At 47.0% G+C, this 24437-nt stretch overlaps 1 protein-coding gene across 2 annotated transcripts in view; it reads left to right on the top strand.

Annotated features, from left to right (window-relative positions):
* GALNT12 (polypeptide N-acetylgalactosaminyltransferase 12) overlaps positions 1 to 24437 on the top strand; it is a 217725-nt gene that overhangs the window by 126679 nt on the left and 66609 nt on the right. For both annotated transcript variants that reach the window (XM_063922807.1, XM_063922808.1), the window contains exon 6: positions 20502 to 20619. In XM_063922807.1, coding sequence (XP_063778877.1) covers positions 20502 to 20619 — 118 coding nt within the window. The remainder of the gene's footprint in view (positions 1 to 20501; positions 20620 to 24437) is intronic.

A 24437-nucleotide genomic window follows, 5' to 3' on the forward strand; every position in this document is an offset into this window, starting at 1 on the left:
ATGGGATTAAGGAATACAAAGATACCTTTCAGTGAACGGTATTGGTTTTTTTAAAGTGAGTGTCAGTTTCACAGTGAGCACAGCAAAAAACAGAGATTCTGTTTAAACCGATCTCACTACTGACAATCAGCTGGATATCAAGTTTGCATAACGATTACCAACTGCTCTAATTAATGCTCTCTATATCATATGCTTTTTCACTAATTATCCACTAAGCTATTTATTAGAGCTTGTATTACTGCCCATTTTTATGTACAAAGGATAGAAGTTTGCATAACGATTACCAACTGCTCTAATTAATGCTCTCTATATCATATGCTTTTTCACTAATTTTCCACTAAGCTATTTGTTAGAGCTTGTATTACTGCCCATTTTTATGTACAAAGGATAGAATAATCCTTTTTGTGTTTTATATATAGACACTATCCGGATTTTAAGGGTTTTTCAGCGCTGTACACTCCTCTCCAAATCTCTTTTTTGTGCACTACCAGTTCCAGGTCCTGCCATTTGGACTCTCCACGGCACCGAGGGTGTTCACCAAAGTGATGGCAGAGATGATGTTTCTACTCTGCAAACAGGGAGTGAACATAATTCCGTACCTGGACAATCTTCTGATAAGGGCACCGTCCAGGGAGCGGTTGTTGGACAGCATTGGCCTCTCAACCAGACTACTGGATCACGGGTGGATTCTGAATCTACCAAAAACTCACCTAGAACTAGTGATGAGCGGGTTCGGATCCTCGGGATCCGAACCCCCCCGAACTTCACCCATTTTACACGGATCCGAGGCAGACTCGGATCCTCCCGCCTTGCTCGGTTAACCGGGGCGCGCCCAAACATCATCATCCCGCGGTCGGATTCTCGCGAGATTCGTATTCTATATAAGGAGCCGCGCGTCGCCGCCATTTTTCACTCGTGCATTGGAGATGATCGTGAGAGGACGTGACTGGCGTCCTCTCAGTTTCTATGTTCAGTGGGCTGCAAATTGTGCTGCAAATATCTGTGCTCAGTGTGCTGCAAATATCTGTGCTCAGTGTGCTGCAAGTGCAAATATCTACGTTCTCTGCCTGAAAAACGCTCCATCTCTGACTGTGCTCAGTGTGCTGCAAATATCTGTGCTCAGTGTGCTAATTGCTTTATTGTGGGGACTGGGGACCAGCAGTGTTATATAGTAGGAGGACAGTGCAGAGTTTTGCTGACCAGTGACCACCAGTATTATACGTTCTCTGCCTGAAAAACGCTCCATATCTGTGCTGCATTATAGTATATAGTAGGAGGACAGTGCAGAATTTTGCTGACCACCAGTATAACTATATATATATATATATATATATATATAGCAGTACGGTACAGTAGTCCACTGCTCTACCTACCTCTGTGTCGTCAAGTATACTATCCATCCATACCTGTGGTGCATTTCAGTTTTGCACAGTTTGCTGACCACCAGTATATACTATATAGCAGTACGGTACAGAAGGCCACTGCTCTACCTACCTCTGTGTCGTCAAGTATACTATCCATCCATACCTGTGGTGCATTTCAGTTTTGCACAGTTTGCTGACCACCAGTGTAACTATATATATATATATATATATATATATATATATATATATATAGCAGTACGGTACAGAAGGCCACTGCTCTACCTACCTCTGTGTCGTCAAGTATACTATCCATCCATACCTGTGGTGCATTTCAGTTTTGCACAGTTTGCTGACCACCAGTATAACTATATATATATATATATATATATATATATAGCAGTACGGTACAGTAGTCCACTGCTCTACCTACCTCTGTGTCATCAAGTATACTATCCATCCATACCTGTGGTGCATTTCAGTTTTGCACAGTTTGCTGACCACCAGTATATACCCGGACTTTAACACCAGACGAGCTAGCCGTACTCAATAGAGGCCTGTCATATGTCCCAACCCAGAAACCAGATGTATTCACCAACAAAGTAGATCTATACAAATTCGGTCGGAGGGTAAGACTGAAGGAATACTTTGGAGAAGATGCATCATCTATGGCGCAGGACATCCCTCTACACAAACCTTCACAATTTGATCCGGTTTCCACAAATTTAAACATTAAATGTTTCATCAACCATATCAATGGCGTTTATGAAGATCTTCAGCCACATCATAACTCTAAAGAGAATAATCTATCTGTTGCTGAACATACAGCATTGAACAACCTGGCTAAATACACTGATATTGTCATCCGCCCAGCAGACAAGGGCGGAGGCATAGTGGTACAAGACCTACAGGCTTATAAATCAGAAATCTACAGACAACTCTCTGATACAGCTACATATCATCTGCTGCTCTCGGATCCAACGACAACCTACAAAAGAGAAATTGACGACATTCTGGATGAAGCTGTCAAGGAAAGCGTCATTAATTCTAAGACCAAGGATCTTCTTACAGTGGAATGGCCGGTAATTCCGGTGTTATACACCATTCCAAAACTCCACAAGAACCCTACGAGCCCACCCGGCCGGCCAATCATTGCAGCCCGGGATTCCCTTTTCTACAACATTTCAAAATTTTTGGATTTCTATCTACAACCGATTGTGCAGGATCAAGCAATTTGCCTCAAAGACACCACTGCATTCCTGATAGAAATTGAGAAATTATCTCCACTTCCCGAAAAGTATTTGATGTGCACCATTGACGTCATTAGCCTATATACCAATATTCCCCATCACAGAGGTATTGAGGCAGTCAGGCGTTACATCACGGGTTCACAAAAATACTCTGGTCCTGATTCTGAATTTTTCATTCGGCTCTTAGAATTGACCCTGACTCACAATTATTTTTTGTTTGATGGGAAGATATACAGGCAGGGCTCGGGCTGCGCCATGGGGTCTTGCGTGGCTCCGAGCTTTGCCAACCTCTTTATGAGGGAGGTTGAAGATGATTTGTTCTTATTCAACCCCAAAGTATCTAACAACATCAAGGCATACTATAGATACATCGATGACATCTTTGTTTTGTGGTCAGGCACTGAAAATCATTTCGTACAAGCAATGCAAGAAATCAATAATTTAGATTCTTCAATCAAGTTCACTTTTTCCTCTAGTTATAATGAGATTCATTTTTTAGATGTGTCCATCAGACAAGACGCTTCCCATCAATTGCATACCTCCCTGTTCACAAAGGACACTGACAGAAATACTACTCTACATGCGAATAGTCACCACCCTCCAGCATTGAAATGGGGATTACCCTATTCGCAGTTCATCAGAATCAAGCGCATTTGCAGTGATCGTTTGGAAGCAAGTAAACAAATGGATATCATGATACGCAAATTTATCCTCAGAGGGTATAAATTAAAACCTTTAAAAAAAGCTAAAGAAAGAGCACTATCACAAGATCGTGCAAATCTATTATTGAAAACACAGTCCAAAAAGAATTTCAATTGCATAGTATGGCCACAAGAATATTCTACTTCTAACGTTGAAGTTATGCGAAAGGCGAAAAAAATTTGGCCAATTGTGACACGAGACAAACAACTCAGTGCACTCAAGGACACTTCTATCCTACCCTCATACCGGCGGGGGCGTAACATCAAAGATGCAGTGGTACATAACGATATCACTAACTTCAGATCCCCTCAGACCACACATTTTCTATCTCGCAAACCGGGCAACTTCAAATGCCTCGGTTGCACCACATGCAGCAGCTTGGAAACAGGAGCCACCTTTTATCATCCAAGGTCGGGCAAAGAATTCAAGATCAAGAAACCTTATACATGCACGAGTCGGTATGTAGTCTATTACATCAAGTGCCCATGCGGCCTATTATACATTGGAAAGACTATTCGTCAATTCAAGGAACGAATAGCACTACACCGATCAAGTATAAGAGCTGCCTTAGAAGGTCGTGGAGGGGACCAGCCTGTGGCTCGGCATTTTAAAGAATTCAACCACAGCATCTCTTCCATTCGCTACAAAATTATAGATGGAGTGTCAGAATCCCCAAGAGGAGGAAATAGAGGTCGCACGTTGTTACAGAAAGAGGCCAATTGGATCCATACGCTACAGACCGTCAAACCCCAGGGACTTAATGATGTTCTTTCTTACACTAGCTTTCTTTGATGCGACATGAACTTCCTTTAATTGATCACTTTATAGTCTGTTAGTTGATTGGAGTATAGTCATCAGTATATACATTATATAGTTATTGATGGGGCAATAGTATAGCCTAGAATCACATGTCTTCTTTTGTGATTCATTAACCACAGCTTAACTATTTATGCATACCGTTTTTCCACGTTGATATTTTAATGCATTATAATGTTTCATTTTTGGATAGAAGTTGCTATTTGCTCTCACTGACAGCATCTTGCATTGCATAATGCTGGACAGTTATTGAAGGGGCAACAATACAGCTTAGAAACACATGTCTTCATTTGTGATTCATTAACCACAGATAAACTGTTTATGCACACCGCTTTTTACGTAGACAATATAGTGCATAATATTATTTCTATTTTGGTTAGAATTTGCCATATGCCCTTCCCCTCACTGACTGCATCTTGCACTGCAGAATACTGGACAGGAATGAGTCATTGTTTACATTTTCTCCTACAGCCGTTTCTATGTTTGGTTTCCTTGGTGATGGGTTCACTTCTCACGTCATCCGCCACGCCCCCCTCTGACGCCGGGTCGCCGGCGCTGGCCAGCGCCAATGACGTCATCGGGTCCCTGCGGGTGCCGTGGTCGGATTGTACACGCGGTGATTAGGTAAGCTATAAATTTTATTATATTGTACTATCTGGTTGTCTTGATAAAAGGGTTATCCCCTGAAACGTTGGCATTTAACCACTTAGTCTGAGTCATTTTTGCAAGTCTCTGAGTGCCAGCCGTTTTTTCCTGCCTTATACTGACTTCAGCTGGCAGGGCACCGGAGCAGCTTTCAGCCTTCAAGTACAGAGTGCCGAACACCACCTCCATTTATATATATATATATATATATATAGCAGTACGGTACAGAAGGCCACTGCTCTACCTACCTCTGTGTCGTCAAGTATACTATCCATCCATACCTGTGGTGCATTTCAGTTTTGCACAGTTTGCTGACCACCAGTATAACTATATATATATATATATATATATATATATATATAGCAGTACGGTACAGTAGTCCACTGCTCTACCTACCTCTGTGTCATCAAGTATACTATCCATCCATACCTGTGGTGCATTTCAGTTTTGCACAGTTTGCTGACCACCAGTATATACTATATAGCAGTACGGTACAGAAGGCCACTGCTCTACCTACCTCTGTGTCGTCAAGTATACTATCCATCCATACCTGTTGTGCATTTCAGTTGTGCGCAGTATATATAGTAGTAGGCCATTGCTATTGATATATTACTGGCATATAATTCCACACATTAAAAAATGGAGAACAAAAATGTGGAGGGTAAAAGGGAAAGATCAAGATCCACTTCCACCTCGTGCTGAAGCTGCTGCCACTAGTCATGGCCGAGACAATGAAATGCCATCAACGTCGTCTGCCAAGGCCGATGCCCAATGTCATAGTAGAGAGCATGTAAAATCCCAAAAAATAAAGCTCAGTAAAATTACCCAAAAATCTAAATCAAAATTGTCTGAGGAGAAGCGTAAACTTGCCAATGTGCCTGTCACGAACCTCGGGCAGCGGCGACCGCGCTTGTCCCTGCGGGTGGCCTGGTCTGCCCGGCGCCTCTCTTCCCCTGACGGTCTCCGGCTTCAGCGGCGGGTCGGCGCTGCTCTCCGGCGGCTTCCCGGAAGCAAGGACGCCGCCATCACAAGCGAGGGCAAGGAGGCGGAGCAGGTCTGACGTCACCTGCCTGCTCCGCCAATCAGGCTAGGGCGGGGAATTTAAAATCAGATACCAGGCAGAGATCCGGTGCCTGAGTATCTTCGTTTCTCCTGCGGAAGCTGTGATTCCAGAGCTCCCTCGTCCCTGCAAGCATCCTGTGCTTCCAAGCATCCTGTGCCTCCAAGCATCCTGTGCCTCCAAGCATCCTGTGCTTCCAAGCATCCTGTGCCTCCAAGCATCCTGTGCCTCCAAGCATCCTGTGCCTCCAAGCATCCTGAGCCTCCAAGCACCTCCGTGCCTCCAATTATCTCTGTGCCTCCAATTACCTCCGTGCCTCCAATTACCTCCGTGCCTCCAATTATCTCCGTGCCTCCAATTATCTCCGTGCCTCCAAGCACCTCGTGCCTCCAAGCACCTCGTGCCTCCAAGCACCTCTGTGCCTCCAAGCACCCCTGTGCCTCCAAGCACCTCTGTGCCTCCCAGCACCTCCGTGCCTCCAGTTACCTCCGTGTCTCCAAGCACCTCGTGCCTCCAAGCACCTCATCCCTCCAAACACCTCGGTGTCTCCAAACACCTCCGTGCCTCCAAGCACCTCCGTGCCTCCAAGCACCTCCGTGCCTCCAAGCACCTCCGTGCCTCGTTACCTCCGTGTCTCCAAGCACCTCGTGCCTCCAAGCACCTCATCCCTCCAAACACCTCGGTGTCTCCAAACACCTCCGTGCCCCCAAGCACCTCCGTGCCCCCAAGCACCTCCGTGCCTCCAAGCACCTCTGTGCCTCCAAGGGCCTCCCTGCACTCCCTGTACTCCCAGCACCTCAGTGCCTCCAATACCACAGTGTCTCCAATATCTCAGTACCCCAGCCTTCAGTATTTCTACAAGTCTTGTCTTACAGGAGACCTTCAAGAATTCCTCTGGGCCTCCCGTCTTAGTCCTGCATGAGGAAGACCTACATCCGGCCATCTCTACTACGACCCAGTGGCGGTTCCTCTTCCCGGTCATCGGAAGAAGCCCCGAGTCCACAACACTCCCAAACCAGGTCAGTGATAGTATACTCAGGCCCCATGGACTCGGGGAATCGGAACACGGACTCGAGTGCCATTCAGAACCTGGCTTCTCGAGTGCAAAGTCAGGAAGCAGCGCAAGGCCAGGTGATGCAGTACCTCCAGCAGTTGTCCGGGTGTCTGGATCAGATTCAGGCGTCTCTGGCCTCAGTAATTCCGGCACCTGTTCCAGTAGTCGCACCAGTTGCCGTTGCCAGCAATGTTCAACCATCGGCCGGTGTCACTCCACGCCTTCAGTTGCCTACTCCGTCCCGCTATAATGGGAATCCCAAAAATTGTCGTGGTTTCTTGAACCAATGCGAGGTACATTTCGAGCTACTTGCACACAACTTTCCTACAGACCGGTCCAAGGTAGCATATATTATTTCTCTGTTGGAAGGTTCTGCTTTGGATTGGGTGTCTCCATTATGGGAACGATCTGATCCCATGGTTTCCAACTACACCAACTTCATCTCGTCCTTTCGAAGGATTTTCGACGAGCCCGGCAGAATGACCACTGCTTCTTCCGATTTGCTCCGTGTTCGGCAGGGCGCCCGTTCCGTGGGCCAGTACGTGGTTCATTTCCAGACCATTGCTTCCGAACTACGCTGGAATAATGACGCCCTGAGAGCTGCCTTCTGGAACGGTCTTTCCGACCGGCTGAAAGATGAGCTGGTTACTAGAGATCTGCCGGATCCATTAGAAGATTTGATTTCCCTTTGCGTCAAGGTGGATCTTCGGATGCAGGAGCGTGGAAGAGAACGTAGCCGTTCGGATCGTTCCAGGTTCCGGAATCCTACTCCTAGGCCGGTGGCCTCACCCAGCTCAGATGAGCCCATGCAAATTAACCGCTCCCGACTGTCTCCGGAAGAACGACAGCGTCGTCGTGAGGGTAAACTCTGCCTTTACTGTGGAGCCGCAGATCATTTTCTTAAATCTTGTAAAGCCCGTCCGGGAAACGGGCAGGCCTAGCTTGTTCCGGAGGAGTCAAGCTGGGAGTTACGACAAAAGCTTCTCCAACTTCGGACTGCTTGCTTCCAGTAACTCTAGTCTCCAATTCAGTCTCCAGGTCTTGTGAAGCCCTATTGGATTCCGGAGCTGCAGGGAACTTCGTTTCTTCTTTCTGTGCCCAAAGTTTGGGTTTAAAGTTATGGCCTATCGAGCGGCCAATTTCACTGACGGCTATCAACGGGACTAGAATTTCCAAAGGTCTTATAATGTGGCGCACGGGGCCAGTTAAGCTGCAGGTCGGGGCTCTACATCAGGAAGATTTGGAACTCTTGGTAATCCCAGAAATGCCTCATGATCTGGTTCTTGGAATGCCTTGGCTGAAAAGTCATAATCCCCACATCGACTGGAAGTCGTCACAAATTCTGTCCTGGAGTCCCTTTTGTCACACTAATTGTCTTACTCCTGTTTGTCCGCTCCGTGTTACCTCCAAAACGGATGAAGAGCACATTCCGGAGGCATATCAAGGGTACAAGGACGTATTTTCGGAACAAGCTGCTGACCTGTTACCACCTCACAGGCCTTGGGACTGCCCTATTGACCTTGTCCCAGGGAAGACGCCACCTCGTGGTCGCACATATCCTCTGTCTCTTCCCGAGACTCAAGCCATGTCGGAGTATATTAAGTCCAATATGCTCAAGGGATTCATTCGCCCCTCTTCCTCCCCTGCCGGTGCAGGCTTCTTTTTCGTGAAGAAAAAGGACGGGGGGTTGAGACCATGCATCGACTACCGCGGCCTAAACGACATTACTATTAAGAATAAATACCCCTTGCCACTAATCACAGAGTTATTTGATAGGGTTCGTGGTGCCCGCATTTTTTCAAAACTCGACTTGAGAGGAGCTTACAATCTTATACGCATCCGAGAGGGGGATGAATGGAAGACTGCCTTTAATACCCGAGATGGGCATTACGAATACTTGGTGATGCCGTTTGGTCTTAGTAATGCTCCCGCGGTTTTCCAGGGGTTCGTCAACGAAATCTTTCGTGATATGCTGTATCAGAGCGTTGTGGTATATCTGGACGACATACTGATTTTTTCCAAGAATCTTGTCGAACACAGGACTCAAGTCAAAGAGGTGCTACACCGTTTACGAGAGAATCATCTCTACGCCAAGCTTTCCAAATGTACCTTTGAAGTAACATCTATTCCGTTCCTCGGTTATGTCATCTCGGGGACGGAGCTTCGCATGGAACCGGAAAAGTTGTCGGCCATTCGTGACTGGACTCAGCCTCTTTCCCTGAAAGCAATACAAAGGTTCCTGGGCTTTGCGAACTACTACAGGAAATTCATTAAGGGTTTCTCCACCATTGTTGCGCCCATTACTGCCCTGACGAGGAAGGGTTCTAATCCTAGTTTGTGGCCTCCGGAAGCCATTGTAGCTTTTTCTCGCTTAAAGTTAGCTTTCATGACGGCTCCAGTTCTCCAACAACCAAATTTCGAGGAACCCTTCTTCTTAGAAGTTGATGCATCTTCAGTCGGGGTTGGGGCTGTTCTCTCCCAGTATTCCTCTGATAAAAAATTACATCCGTGTGGCTTCCATTCTCGTAAATTCTCTCCAGCCGAACGAAATTACACTATTGGAGACCAGGAACTCTTGGCAATCAAATCTGCCTTGGAAGAATGGAGATATCTTCTAGAAGGGGCTAAACATGTGTTTACCATCTACACGGATCACAAGAATTTGCTGTACATCAAATCCGCACAATGCTTGAATCCTCGCCAGGCGAGATGGGCACTTTTCTTTTCCCGATTCTCGTTCATTATCAAGTACCGGGCCGGGACTCTCAATATTAAAGCAGATGCGCTTTCTCGTTCACAAGTTCCCACAGATGAGGATGAACCTCCGGAGCGGGGTTTAATTCTGAATCCAGTTTCTGTCTCTGCTGCTTTAACTACTCCAGCTCCTCCTCCTGGAAGAATGTCCGTGCCAGCTAGATTCCGCCCAGGAATACTACTGTGGGCCCATAACTCCAAGTTTTCCGGTCATCCCGGCGCTCAGAAGATGTACAAGTTTCTGCAAAGGTCTTACTGGTGGAACACCATGAGGAAGGATGTACAAGATTGCGTTAATTCGTGTCCCCAATGTACACAACATAAATCTCCTCGTCTGCCTCCTGCAGGGTTACTTCGTCCTCTGCCTATCCCTGTGAGACCCTGGACTCACATTTCCATGGACTTCATCACTGACTTGCCCTGTTCCAAGGGTTGCAACACCGTTTGGGTTATCGTTGACCGTTTTTCGAAGATGGCACACTTTGTGCCCTTGACTGGTCTCCCGACAGCACCGAAACTGGCTCTATTGTTTATCCGAGAACATTTTCGTTTGCATGGGTTGCCACAAGAGATTGTTTCTGACCGTGGAGTACAGTTCACCGCCAGGTTTTGGAAAGCCCTTTGTTCAACTCTACACATTAAACTTAAGTTTTCGTCTGCTTATCATCCCCAAACTAATGGGCAAACGGAACGAGTCAATCAAGATCTAGAGACTTTTCTTCGTTTGTATCTCTCTCCTTCACAGGACAACTGGGTGGAGTTGTTGCCTTGGGCGGAGTTTGCCCATAACCATTTGTTTCATTCTTCCACTGGGGAATCACCATTTTTCGTCAACTACGGGTTCCATCCCCGTGTTCCGGAATTTCCAAGCCTTCCGATAATAGAGGTTCCTGCTGTAGTGTCCACTCTACGACACTTTGGACAAATTTGGAGAAAGGTTCATGCTAATCTTAAGCAGGTTTCTGTTCGGTACAAGTTCTTCGCAGATAAGAAACGGCAAGCCGCACCTCAATATAAAGTTGGGGACAGGGTATGGCTGTCCACACGGAATCTCCGGTTGAAGGTGCCCACCAAGAAATTCGCTCCAAGGTTCATCGGTCCTTACCCTGTGCTACAAGTCTTAAATCCTGTGGTCTGTAAACTGGGTTTGCCTGCCCATCTTCGAATACCTAACGCCTTTCATGTTTCTCTACTCCGTCCCCTCATTCTGAATCGGTTCCACTCAGCACTCCCTAGGCCAACGTCCGTAGTGGCAGAAGCTGGAGCGGAGTTTGAAATCAAAGCTATTCTTGACTCTCGTTATCTTCATAAAAAATTACAGTGCTTGGTGGACTGGAAGGGTTATGGTCCTGAGGAGAGAAGTTGGATTGGGGCTACTGAAGTAACGGCTCCTCGTCTGATTCGGATCTTCCACTCCAGGCATCCGACTAAGCCCGGGAAGTGTCCAGGGGCCACTCCTGGAGGAGGGGGTACTGTCACGAACCTCGGGCAGCGGCGACCGCGCTTGTCCCTGCGGGTGGCCTGGTCTGCCCGGCGCCTCTCTTCCCCTGACGGTCTCCGGCTTCAGCGGCGGGTCGGCGCTGCTCTCCGGCGGCTTCCCGGAAGCAAGGACGCCGCCATCACAAGCGAGGGCAAGGAGGCGGAGCAGGTCTGACGTCACCTGCCTGCTCCGCCAATCAGGCTAGGGCGGGGAATTTAAAATCAGATACCAGGCAGAGATCCGGTGCCTGAGTATCTTCGTTTCTCCTGCGGAAGCTGTGATTCCAGAGCTCCCTCGTCCCTGCAAGCATCCTGTGCTTCCAAGCATCCTGTGCCTCCAAGCATCCTGTGGCTCCAAGCATCCTGTGCTTCCAAGCATCCTGTGCTTCCAAGCATCCTGTGCCTCCAAGCATCCTGTGCCTCCAAGCACCTCCGTGCCTCCAATTATCTCTGTGCCTCCAATTACCTCCGTGCCTCCAATTACCTCCGTGCCTACAATTATCTCCGTGCCTCCAATTATCTCCGTGCCTCCAAGCACCTCGTGCCTCCAAGCACCTCGTGCCTCCAAGCACCTCTGTGCCTCCAAGCACCTCTGTGCCTCCAAGCACCCCTGTGCCTCCAAGCACCTCTGTGCCTCCAAGCACCTCCGTGCCTCCAGTTACCTCCGTGTCTCCAAGCACCTCGTGCCTCCAAGCACCTCATCCCTCCAAACACCTCGGTGTCTCCAAACACCTCCGTGCCTCCAAGCACCTCCGTGCCTCCAAGCACCTCCGTGCCTCCAGTTACCTCCGTGTCTCCAAGCACCTCGTGCCTCCAAGCACCTCATCCCTCCAAACACCTCGGTGTCTCCAAACACCTCCGTGCCCCCAAGCACCTCCGTGCCTCCAAGCACCTCCGTGCCTCCAAGGGCCTCCCTGCACTCCCTGTACTCCCAGCACCTCAGTGCCTCCAATACCACAGTGTCTCCAATATCTCAGTACCCCAGCCTTCAGTATTTCTACAAGTCTTGTCTTACAGGAGACCTTCAAGAATTCCTCTGGGCCTCCCGCCTGCCGTCTTAGTCCTGCATGAGGAAGACCTACATCCGGCCATCTCTACTACGACCCAGTGGCGGTTCCTCTTCCCGGTCATCGGAAGAAGCCCCGAGTCCACAACACTCCCAAACCAGGTCAGTGATAGTGCCATTTACGACACGGAGTGGCAAGGAACGGCTGAGGCCCTGGCCTATGTTCAAGGCTAGTGGTTCAGCTTCACCTGAGGATGGAAGCTCTCATCCTCCTGCTAGAAAACTTAAGAGTTAAGATGGCAAAAGCACAGCAAAGAACTGTGCGTTCTTCTAAATCACAAATCCCCAAGGAGAGTCCAATTGTGTCGGTTGCGATGCCTGACCTTCCCAACACTGGAAGGGAAGAGGTTGCGCCTTCCACCATTTGCACGCCCCCTGCAAGTGCTGGAAGGAGCACCCGCAGTCCAGTTCCTGATAGTCAAATTGAAGATGTCACTGTTGAAGTACACCAGGATGAGGATATGGATGTTGCTGGCGCTGGGGAGGAAATTGACAAGGAGGATTCTGATGGTGAGGTGGTTTGTTTAAGTCAGGCACCCGGGGAAACACCTGTTGTCCGTGGGACGAATATGGCCATTGACATGCCTGGTCAAAATACAAAAAAATTCACCTCTTCGGTGTGGAATTATTTCAACAGAAATGCGGACAACTGGTGTCAAGCCGTGTGTTGCCTTTGTCAAGCTGTAATAAGTAGGGGTAAGGACGTTAACCACCTCGGAACATCCTCCCTTATGTCACCTGGACCGCATTCATCAGAAGTCAGTGACAAGTTCAAAAACTTTGGATGACAGCGGAAGCAGTCCACTGACCACTAAATACCTTCCTCTTGTAACCAAGCTCCTGCAAACCACACCACCAACTCCCTCGGTGTCCATTTCCTCCTTAGACAGGAAAGCCAATAGTCCTGCAGGCCATGTCACTGTCAAGTCTGACGAGTCCTCTCCTGCCTGGGATTCCTCCGATGCATCCTTGAGTGTAACGCCTACTGCTGCTGGCGCTGCTGTTGTTGCTGCTGGGCGTCGATCGTCATCCCAGAGGGGAAGTCGGAAGACCACTTGTACTACTTCCAGTAAGCAATTGACTGTCCAACAGTCCTTTGCGAGGAAGATGAAATATCACAGCAGTCATCCTGCTGCAAAGCGGATAACTCAGGCCTTGGCAGCCTGGGTGGTGAGAAACGTGTTTCCGGTATCCACCGTTAATTCACAGGGAACTAGAGACTTGATTGAGGTACTGTGTCCCCGGTACCAAATACCATCTAGGTTCCATTTCTCTAGGCAGGCGATACCGAAAATGTACACAGACGTCCGAAAAAGAGTCACCAGTGTCCTAAAAAATGCAGTTGTACCCAATGTCCACTTAACCACGGACATGTGGACAAGTGGAGCAGGGCAGACTCAGGACTATATGACTGTGACAGCCCACTGGGTAGATGTATTGCCTCCCGCAGCAAGAACAGCAGCGGCGGCACCAGTAGCAGAATCTCGCAAACGCCAACTCGTTCCTAGGCAGACTACGCTTTGTATCACCGCTTTCCAGAAGAGGCACACAGCTGACAACCTCTTACGGAAACTGAGGAACATCATCGCAGAATGGCTTACCCCAATTGGACTCTCCTGGGGATTTGTGACATCGGACAACGCCACCAATATTGTGAGTGCATTACATCTGGGCAAATTCCAGCACGTCCCATGTTTTGCACATACATTGAATTTGGTGGTGCAGAATTATTTAAAAAACGTCAGAGGCGTGCAAGAGATGCTATCGGTGGCCCGAAGAATTGCGGGCCACTTTCGGCATTCAGCCACCGCGTGCCGAAGACTGGAGCACCAGCAAACAGTCCTGAACCTGCCCTGCCATCATCTGAAGCAAGAGGTGGTAAGGAGGTGGAATTCAACCCTCTATATGCTTCAGAGGATGGAGGAGCAGCAAAAGGCCATTCAAGCCTATACATCTGCCTACGATATAGGCAAAGGAGGGGGAATGCACCTGACTCAAGCGCAGTGGAGAATGATTTCAACGTTGTGCAAGGTTCTGCAACCCTTTGAACTTGCCACACGTGAAGTCAGTTCAGACACTGCCAACCTGAGTCAGGTCATTCCCCTCATCAGGCTTTTGCAGAAGAAGCTGGAGACATTGAAGGAGGAGCTAAAACAGAGCGATTCCGCTAGGCATGTGGGACTTGTGGATAGAGCCCTTAATTCGCTTAACCAGGATTCACGGGTGGTCAATCTGTTGAAATCAGAGCACTACATTTTGGCCACCGTGCTCGATCCTAGATTTAAAACCTACGTTGTATCTCTCTTTCCGGCAGACACAAGTCTGCAGAGGTTCAAAGACCTGCTGGTGAGAAAATTGTCAAGTGAAGCGGAACGTGACCCGTCAACATCTCCTCCTTCACATTCTCCCGCAACTGGGGGTGTGAGGAAAAGGCTAAGAATTCCGAGCCCACCCGCTGACGGTGATGCAGGGCAGTCTGGAGCGAGTGCTGACATCTGGTCCGGACTGAAGGACCTGCCAACGATTACTGACATGTCGTCTACTGTCACTGCATATGATTCTGTCACCATTGAAAGAATGGTGGAGGATTATATGAGTGACCGCATCCAAATAGGCACGTCAGACAGTCCGTACGTATACTGGCAGGAAAAAGAGGCAATTTGGAGGCCCTTGCACAAACTGGCTTTATTTTACCTAAGTTGCCCACCCTCCAGTATGTACTCCGAAAGAGTGTTTAGTGCAGCCGCTCACCTTGTCAGCAATCGGCGTACGAGGTTACTTCCAGAAAATGTGGAGAAGATGATGTTCATCAAAATGAATTATAATCAATTCCTCCGTGGAGACATTCACCAGCAATTGCCTCCAGAAAGTACACAGGGACCTGAGATGGTGGATTCCAGTGGGGACGAATTAATAATCTGTGAGGAGGGGGATGTACACAGTGAAAGTGGTGAGGAATCGGACGATGAGGAGGAGGTGGACATCTTGCCTCTGTAGAGCCAGTTTGTGCAAGGAGAGAATGATTGCTTCTGTTTTGGTGGGGGCCCAAACCAACCAGTCATTTCAGTCACAGTTGTGTGGCAGACCCTGTCGCTGAAATGATGGGTTTGTTAAAGTGTTCATGTCCTGTTTATACAACATAAGCGTGGGTTGGAGGGCCCAAGGACAATTCCATCTTGCACCTCTTTTTTCTTTCATTTTTCTTTGCATCATGTGCTGTTTGGGGACTATTTTTTTGAAGTGCCATCCTGTCTGACACTGCAGTGCCACTCCTAGATGGGCCAGGTGTTTGTGTCGGCCACTTGGGTAGCTTAGCTTAGTCATCCAGCGACCTCTGTGCAAATTTTAGGACTAAAAATAATATTGTGAGGTGTTCAGAATAGACTGAAAATGAGTGGAAATTATGGTTATTGAGGTTAATAATACTATGGGATCAAAATGACCCCCAAATTCTATGATTTAAGCTGTTTTTGAGGGTTTTTTGTAAAAAAAAAACACCCGAATCCGACAAAAAAATTTCAGGGAGGTTTTGCCAAAACGCGTCCGAATCCAAAACACGGCCGCGGAACCAAATCCAAAACACAAAACCCGAAAAATTTCCGGTGCACATCACTACCTAGAACCAACACAGAGGCTTCCTTTCCTGGGAATGATAATGGATACAAAGTCTCAGAAAGTGTTCCTTCCCTTGAAAAAGGCAGTGGTAATACAGTCGATGGTTCGGGCTGTCCTGAAGCCAACCTGGATCTTGGTGCATCTGTGCATTCGCCTTCTGGGGAAAATGGTGGCCTCGTACGAGGCTATTCAGTACGGAAGGTTTCATGCGAGGCCCTTCCAGCTGGATTTGTTGGACAAATGGTCTGAATCGCATTTTCACATGCACCAGAGGATCTGTCTGTCACCAAAAGCCAGGATCTCCCTCCTGGGGTGGCTACAGACTTCTCACCTAGTTGAGGGTCAGAGGTTCGGTATTCAAAATTGGATTCTGCTAACTACAGACGCAAGTTTCAGAGGTTGGGGCGCAGTCGCCCAGGGGGTGCAGTTTCAAGGAAGAAGGTCAAGTCAGGAAGTCATCCTTCCAATAAACATCCTGGAACTCAGGCCTCATCTCTTCTTCAGAATCAGGCCGTTCAGGTCCAGTCGGACAATGTGACATCAGTGATGTACATAAACCGATAGTGCGGAATGAAAAGCAGAGCCGCAATGTCAGAGGTGTCAAGAATTCTCCTCTGGGCAGAAAAACACGCCTTGGCGTTGTCAGCGGTCTTCATTCCGGGAATAGAAAACTGGGAAGTAGACTTCCTCAGCAGACACAACCTGCACTCGGGGGAAATGGGGCCTTCACACGGAGGTGTTCCGGTGGCCGACACGTTGGTGGGGATATCCAAAAATCGACATGATGGCCTCTCAACTCAACAAGAAGCTCAAGCAGTATTGTTCTAGGTCGAGGGACCCACAAGCAGTGGCGGTAGACGCTCTGACAACTTTGTGGGTCTACCAGTTGCTGTACGTATTTCCTCCACTTCCGCTGATCTCAAGAACTCTAAAAATAATAAGGGAAGAGGTTCAAACAATCCTCAATGCCCCGAACTGGCTACGGAGGGCCTGGTATGTGAATCTTCTCGAGATGCTGCTCGAAGATCCGTGGCCTCTACCTCTTCGTGAGGATCTTCTGCAACAGGGCCTGTTCGTCTATCAAGACTTAACGTGTGGGTACGTTTAACGGCATGGAAGTTGAACGGCTGATTCTAGCCAGGAGAGGGATTCCTGATAAGGTTATCCCGACTATGATCCAAGCCGGGAAGGGGTAACGTCTAAACATTACCATCGTATTTGGAAGAAATATGTCTCTTGGTGTGAGAGCATAAAAATATTCTGCGGTGGAATTTCATCTGGGACGTTTCCTGCTTTTTCTGCAGTTGGGAGTGGATGTGGGCCTACATCTAGGATCCATAAAAGTGCAGATTTCGGCCTTGTCTGTTTTCTTTCAAAAACAATTGACTTCTCTCCCAGAAGTCCAGACATTCTTGAAGGGTGTTCTGCACATCCAACCTCCCCTTTGTGCCTCCCACGGCACCATGGGATCTCAATTTGGTGCTGCAGTTCCTCCAATCGGACTGGTTTGAACCGTTACAGGAGGTTGACGTAAAGTACCTTATGTGGAAGACAGTCACACTGTTGGTCATGGCTTTGGCAATACGTGTGTCGGAGCTAGGGGCGTTGTCTCACAAGAGCCCCTACCTAATTTTCTATGAGGACAGAGCTGAACTCGGGACTCGTCAGCAATTTCTTCCTAAGGTGGTGTCTGCGTTTCACATCAACCAACCTATTGTGGTTCCGGTTGTTACAGACACCTCTGCTACTTCAAAGTCTTTGGATGTTGTGAGGGCTTTGAAGGTGTATTTGAAGGGAATAGCTCGTCACAGGAAATCAGACTTGCTTTTCGTTCTTTATGATCCAAATAAAATTGGCTGTCCTACTTCAAAGCAGTCAATTGCACGCTGGATCAGGCTCACTATCCAGCATGCTTATTCCACTGCAGGCTTGCCAGTTCCAAAATCTGTTCAGGCCCACTCTGTCGGTGGGTTCTTCTTGGGCGGCTGCCCGGGGTGTCTCGGCTTTACAGCTGTGCCGAGCAGCTACTTGGTCAGGTTGGAACACGTTTTCTAAGTTTTACAAGTTTGATACTTTGGCCACTGAGGACCTTCAGTTTGGTCATTCAGTTCTGCAGGAACCTCGGCACTCTCCCACCCAGTTTGGGAGCTTTGGTACTTCCCCATGGTACTAATTGGATTCCCAGTATCCCCTAGGACGTAAGAGAAAATAGGATTTTAATTACCTACCGGTAAATCCTTTTCTCGTTTTCCGTAGGGGACACTGGGTGCATGCACTGTTACTTGGTTAAGTATTCTGGTTTGTTCGGCTGTTGCTGTTCCTGTTTCAAGTTTGGTTAGCTTGGCTTTCCTATTGTTTTGTGTGTGCTGGTTCGTAATCTCACCACTTTCCTTATCTGTTCTTCTCTCAAATTATGTCCGTCTCCTCGGGCACAGTTTCCAAGACTGAGTCTGGTAGGAGGGGCATAGAGGGAGGAGCCAGCGCACATTATCAATTTCTTAAAGTGCCCATGGCTCCTAGTGGACCCGTCTATACCACATGGTTCTAAATGGATTCCCAGTATCCCCTACGGACTACGAGAAAAGGATTTACCGGTAGGTAATTTAAATCCTATTTTTTTTTCTCCTATGAAACTGTTCTTTGGTAAGGAATAGAGATATGAGGGAAGAAAAGCAGTGGCCACATTTAATATGTGGAAGGGATATATGATTAGACAGATACTATCGTATAAGTACTGTTCAAGCTAGGCTGTTTCAGCAGGATGCTGCACCATTCCTGGTTTTTAAAGGGCAAAATGGGCCCTGCCCTTTTAGTGGCACCTTGCTTAACAAGCCTGCCCATTGCCGTGCGTCCGCTACGTGTATAGATGCCATGTGCATGCGCACTGCATCTGTTTACATTAAGAGGAGAGCTTGGGGAAGTCCCAGGACTTATGTACTCCCCCATTAGTGCCCTGCCCGCATCCTTGGGGAAACACTATATAAGAATAACTTTAAAGTTAGCCTTAAGGGGTTTGTGTTATAACGAAATCAGGATTACCAGATCTCATTATATGCAGAAATAGATTATTCAACATCCTGGATATTTACTAAATCAGGTTTAGTTTACAAATACAGTCCTAGCTGGGTAGATATTTTCTTCCATTCCACATCAATCTGATGTCTAGCAGCATGACAACATGACACAAGTGCAATATAAGATGGTCCATAAAATTACCAACCGGTTTTATCGGTTTATGTAACGGCACAACCAGTGGATCATTTAGTACTTAGACATCAGTAAGTTGCTCAATGATTTTGAATGCTACTGAGATATTGCAGAACATTTCCATGAAATGTGTTGCATTTTCTCCAGCAGAGTTTCGAAGACTTGGGAAATACGGGCATAATTAAGAGTTGATCGCAGCAGAAAATTTATTAGCAGTAGGGCAAAACCATGTGCACTGCAGGGGGGAGGGGGAGGGTGGAGCAGATATAACATGTGCATAGAGAGTTAGATTTGGGTGGGGTGTGTTCAAACTTAAATCTAAATTGCAGTGTAAAAATAAGGCAGCCAGTATTTAACCTGCACAGAAACAAAATAACCCAAAACCCAAATCTAACTCTCTGCACATGTTATATCTGCCACACCTGCAGTGCACATGGTTTTGCCCAACTGCTAACAAATTTGCTGCTACGATCACCTCTGAATTACCCCCTCTGTTCTTTATTTTAGCAGAGAGTATGCACTACTGCAAATCTTATACACCTACTTACAGTATGATGTTTTCGAATTACATTTTTGCTGTTTCTGCATGATATTCTTTGGTTGCCGGGTATACTTTTATTTCAACTGCTGTTTACTGTTGACTTTGTGTGAGTTAGAAAGGTTAATATTTATTTAGCATTATGCATTTAAACCACATGGGGGCAGATGTATTAAGCCTGAAGAAGTGATAAGTGGAAAGTCAAACCCGTAATGATTGGCTGGTGCGTTATCACCTACCACTATTCACTGCTTTATCACTTCTCCAGGCTTAATACATCTGCCCCTTGGTGAGAAGAAAAATAGAAGAATTAAGTATAAGTTGAAATTAGAGGCTTATTTGGAATCTATTGTAATATTCCTGATTATTGTGGAATTAATTTACAGTCACATAAGTCCCTTTATAACATTGATTTATCCTCTCTTATGTGAATAAGGATAGCTGCCGTGGGTTAGTATGCCTTACCCCCCTTTGTGCTCTGTTAACCCCCTCCCACTGCACTGGTGAGGTTGCAGGCTGTGCGTCTCACACTGGGAATATGACGTTTGGCTGTGACATCATTGCCAATGCCATACTTCCACCTTAACGCTGACCTTGAGTAGCAGCAGCAGCAACCAACATCTTTACAAGGAAAAAGCTTCTTTTTGTTCCTACCACTTGCCGTAGTGTTAGTAGAACCGCGGGGCATTAGCATAATTGGATAAGTGACGTTGTGTCATTTAAGCAATATTTTAGATGCTCCTAACCTTTGCATGGCCAGATTTGGACAGTGATAACACTAGCTGTGAAGGCTCTCTTAGTTTTGCAGTCTGAATTAGAGAGAAAGATCTACTTCAAAACAAGCATAGATAAAGGGCACTTTGTCCCATTAGGTGGCAACAGTATGGCAATTGCATATTGTGTTTCTGGGTATATTGATATATTAATATGTTGTCAACATTTTCTTCTTTTCAGTTCTCCAACCATGGCCGGTGGGTTATTTTCTGTCAGTAAGAAATATTTTGAATACTTGGGATCGTATGATACTGGAATGGAAGTATGGGGTGGAGAAAATCTTGAATTTTCATTTAGGGTAAGTTATCTTTATATATATATATATATATATATATATATATATATATATATATATATATATAATTGATTAATACTCATTTAACGTTTGAAAGTTGGCGAAAATATATGGCCATTGAGATGAAGTCAAATTAAGTGGTTATTTACATACCAGCATAGAGGCCCTTGAAAATATATTGAAAGTTGCTTCATGTTGTAGGCAGGGTCAAGTTGGTAAGTAGCAGAAACTCCACCAGTAAGTGGCAAATAAGACCCTTCAAATTTATTGTTGCCCGCACCATTGTTAAATTCACTGTTAGTCCTCCTTTAAAGAGTGAAGTATGGCACAGTGAGTACCTCCTGTGATACCTGTCTCCAAGATTTCTCCCCGTCCAACCCTTCTGTGGCTCTCGCACCATCGCCAAGTCCGACTGTCTGAGAATCTCACTATCTTAAAATGTTCAGTCAAAAATCACCTTTTCATCAAAACCTACCATCACTCTGCCTGTATATGTGCTATTCTCTCCTCCCATGGTTTTCTTTCCCGAGTTCACCCTTCAATTATTCACCCCTCTTAGTAGGTAATGTTTCCATGGCAGGGCCATCATTTCCTATGTTCCTCCATAATACTATTTCTTCCACTTTTCATGGTTTCTCATCCTCGGACTTGCCCTTTGTTGGTTACAGTGCTGAACTGTCTATATATACAGTGAGTTTCCCAGCCCTTGTCCACTGCCTAGGTTGTCAAATGTACTACTGTGTTTTTCCAAAGATATTTACATTTACAGTTACTGTGCTATTGATAAGTCATGTTTTACTGCTGCTTTGCATAATCCATGTACAGTACTTCAGAACCTTTGTGGCTCCTTTAAACAGCCTAATTTACCCCATATTAACAAATTAATTACTGTAATGAAATATCATAGTTTTAATATTCTGTTGACATCAATACAAAAAACACGATTTGTGATAACCTTCACAAAATGGGAGGCACTCTAGTGGGATCCAGTCAGGATCCCTGCATGTGGGATCCTGGCAGTCGAATCACAAACGCCAGAATGCCGACATCGGGATCCCGACATGGATTGCATACCAGTGCCGGGATCCTGAATTTAAGTATGCCGAGACTGATGAGAGGTAAGCCGTGGGCGGTTGGGAGGGTAGCTGTTGGCTGCAGGGGAGCTCGGGTTAGGCAGCAGTGAGGGAGGTTTAGGGTTAGGCACCCCTGGGGAGGGTAAAGTATAGGCTGCCAGGAGGGGGGATTAGGATCAGGCGCTGCAGGGGATTAGGGTCATGCTGTAATTAAGGTGAGTTAGGGATTAGGGGTAGCACCCTCACCTGGTAGGTGTCGGGATCCTGAGTATTGGGATGTTGCTGTCGGGATCTCCATACTGTTTTCACTATTGTATAGCATAGTGACCTAGACTGAAACTGAGTTTTGTATTATTTCAATTTGACATCAGGGAGAGGAACAATGTAAGAAAAACCAGATGCCTGACACTCCGTGTGTGTAGTCCAAAGTTATGATGTGTGAGTGAGTGTGTGTATGTATGTATGTATGTATGTATGTATGTATGTATATATGTGTGTATGTTTATATAAATATACAGTATAATGTCGAGTCACATTATTATGACCACCTCCTACATTTGACACCGGCAGTGTGTAGACCATGAGGTACGTCACGTGTCGTGCGTTGTCATGGGTAAAAGGGGCGATTTTATCAGAGTTGCAAAAAGGGATGATTATCGGCTTTCGAGCCAAGGGCGGCAGTATTTCTAAAACAGCACAGTTTGTGAACTGTTCACGTTATGCCGTGGTGAACGTGTATCGTGACTGGACAAATGGCACCATTGCTAATAACCAAACGTGGAAACTGCGGGTCACCACGTGCCATTTAGGTGAACTTCAGCTACGAAGGTGAGTGAGGACCGACCAACACGCTACAGTGGAGCAGCGCACTGTCAAAATTAACCTGCTTCTCCTATGAGCAGCTTTACTTGGTTTGCTCACGAGTTAGTAGCCACAAACATCTTTTTGTGTTAATCCCTGAAGGAAAATCTGCAAATATTGTTTACAAAGAAATTTTGTGATTAACGTGTACAATATAAAATATACATCACAATATTAGATGGCACTACTGTCTTTGTAAAATTAGTTCCACTGAGTAATAACAGACATCCACATAAGCCAAGTCGCGGGCAAATGCTAATATTCTATATAATTTGCAGCAATCTTCACAAAAAAAAAATATAGTACAATATAGTACAACTGACTTTTGGTATTAATATTTCTCTGACGTCCTAGTGGATGCTGGGAACTCCGTAAGGACCATGGGGAATAGACGGGCTCCGCAGGAGACTGGGTACTCTAAAAGAAAGATTAGGTACTATCTGGTGTGCACTGGCTCCTCCCTCTATGCCCCTCCTCCAGACCTCAGTTAGATTTCTGTGCCCGGCCGAGCTGGATGCACACTAGGGGCTCTCCTGAGCTCCTAGAAAGAAAGTATATGTTAGGTTTTTTATTTTACAGTGAGACCTGCTGGCAACAGGCTCACTGCAACGAGGGACTAAGGGGAGAAGAAGCGAACCTACCTGCTTGCAGCTAGCTTGGGCTTCTTAGGGGTACATTTACTAAGCAGTGATAAGAGCGGAGAAGTGAGCCAGTGGAGAAGTTGCCCATGGCAACCAATCAGCACTGAAGTAACATCTATAATTTGCATACTATAAAATTATACAGAGCTGCTGATTGGTTGATGGGGAAATATCTCCACTGGCTCACTTCTCCGCTCTTATCACTGCTTAGTAAATGTACCCCTTAGGCTACTGGACACCATTAGCTCCAGAGGGATCGACCGCAGGACCCGTCCTTGGTGTTCATTCCCGGAGCCGCGCCGCCGTCCCCCTTACAGAGCCAGAAGCATGAAGATGGTCCGGAAAATCGGCGGCAGAAGACTTCAGTCTTCACCAAGGTAGCGCACAGCACTGCAGCTGTGCGCCATTGCTCCTCATACACACTTCACACTCCGGTCACTGAGGGTGCAGGGCGCTGGGGGGGGGGGGGGGGGGCGCCCTGAGCAGCAATAAAAACACCTTGGCTGGCAAAATGATCACAATATATAGCCCCAGAGGCTATATATGTGATAATTACCCCTGCCAGAATCCATAAAAAAGCGGGAGAAAAGTCCGCGAAAAAGGGGCGGAGCTATCTCCCTCGGCACACTGGCGCCATTTTCTCTTCACAGTGTAGCTGGAAGACAGCTCCCCAGGTTCTCCCCTGTAGTTTTCAGGCTCAAAGGGTTAAAAAGAGAGGGGGGGCACTAAATTTAGGCGCAATATTGTTTATACAAGCAGCTATTGGGGAAAATTCACTCAGTGATAGTGTTTATCCCTACATTATATAGCGCTCTGGTGTGTGCTGGCATACTCTCTCTCTGTCTCCCCAAAGGGCTGTGTGGGGTCCTGTCCTCAGTCAGAGCATTCCCTGTGTGTGTGTGGTGTGTCGGTACGGCTGTGTCGACATGTTGGATGAGGAGGCTTATGTGGAGGCGGAGCAGATGCCGATAAATGGGATGTCGCCCCCTGTGGGGCCGACACCAGAGTGGATGGATAGGTGGAAGGTATTAACCGACAGTGTCAACTCCTTACATAAAAGGCTGGATGACGTAACAGCTGTGGGACAGCCGGCTCCTCAGCCCGCGCCTGCCCAGGCGTCTCAAAGGCCATCAGGGGCTCAAAAAACGCCCGTTACCTCAGATGGCAGACACAGATGTCGACACGGAGTCTGACTCCAGTGTCGACGAGGTTGAGACATATACACAATCCACTAGGAACATCCGTT

Source organism: Pseudophryne corroboree, chromosome 5, assembly GCF_028390025.1.
Source record: "Pseudophryne corroboree isolate aPseCor3 chromosome 5, aPseCor3.hap2, whole genome shotgun sequence".
Classification (NCBI taxonomy): domain Eukaryota; kingdom Metazoa; phylum Chordata; class Amphibia; order Anura; family Myobatrachidae; genus Pseudophryne; species Pseudophryne corroboree.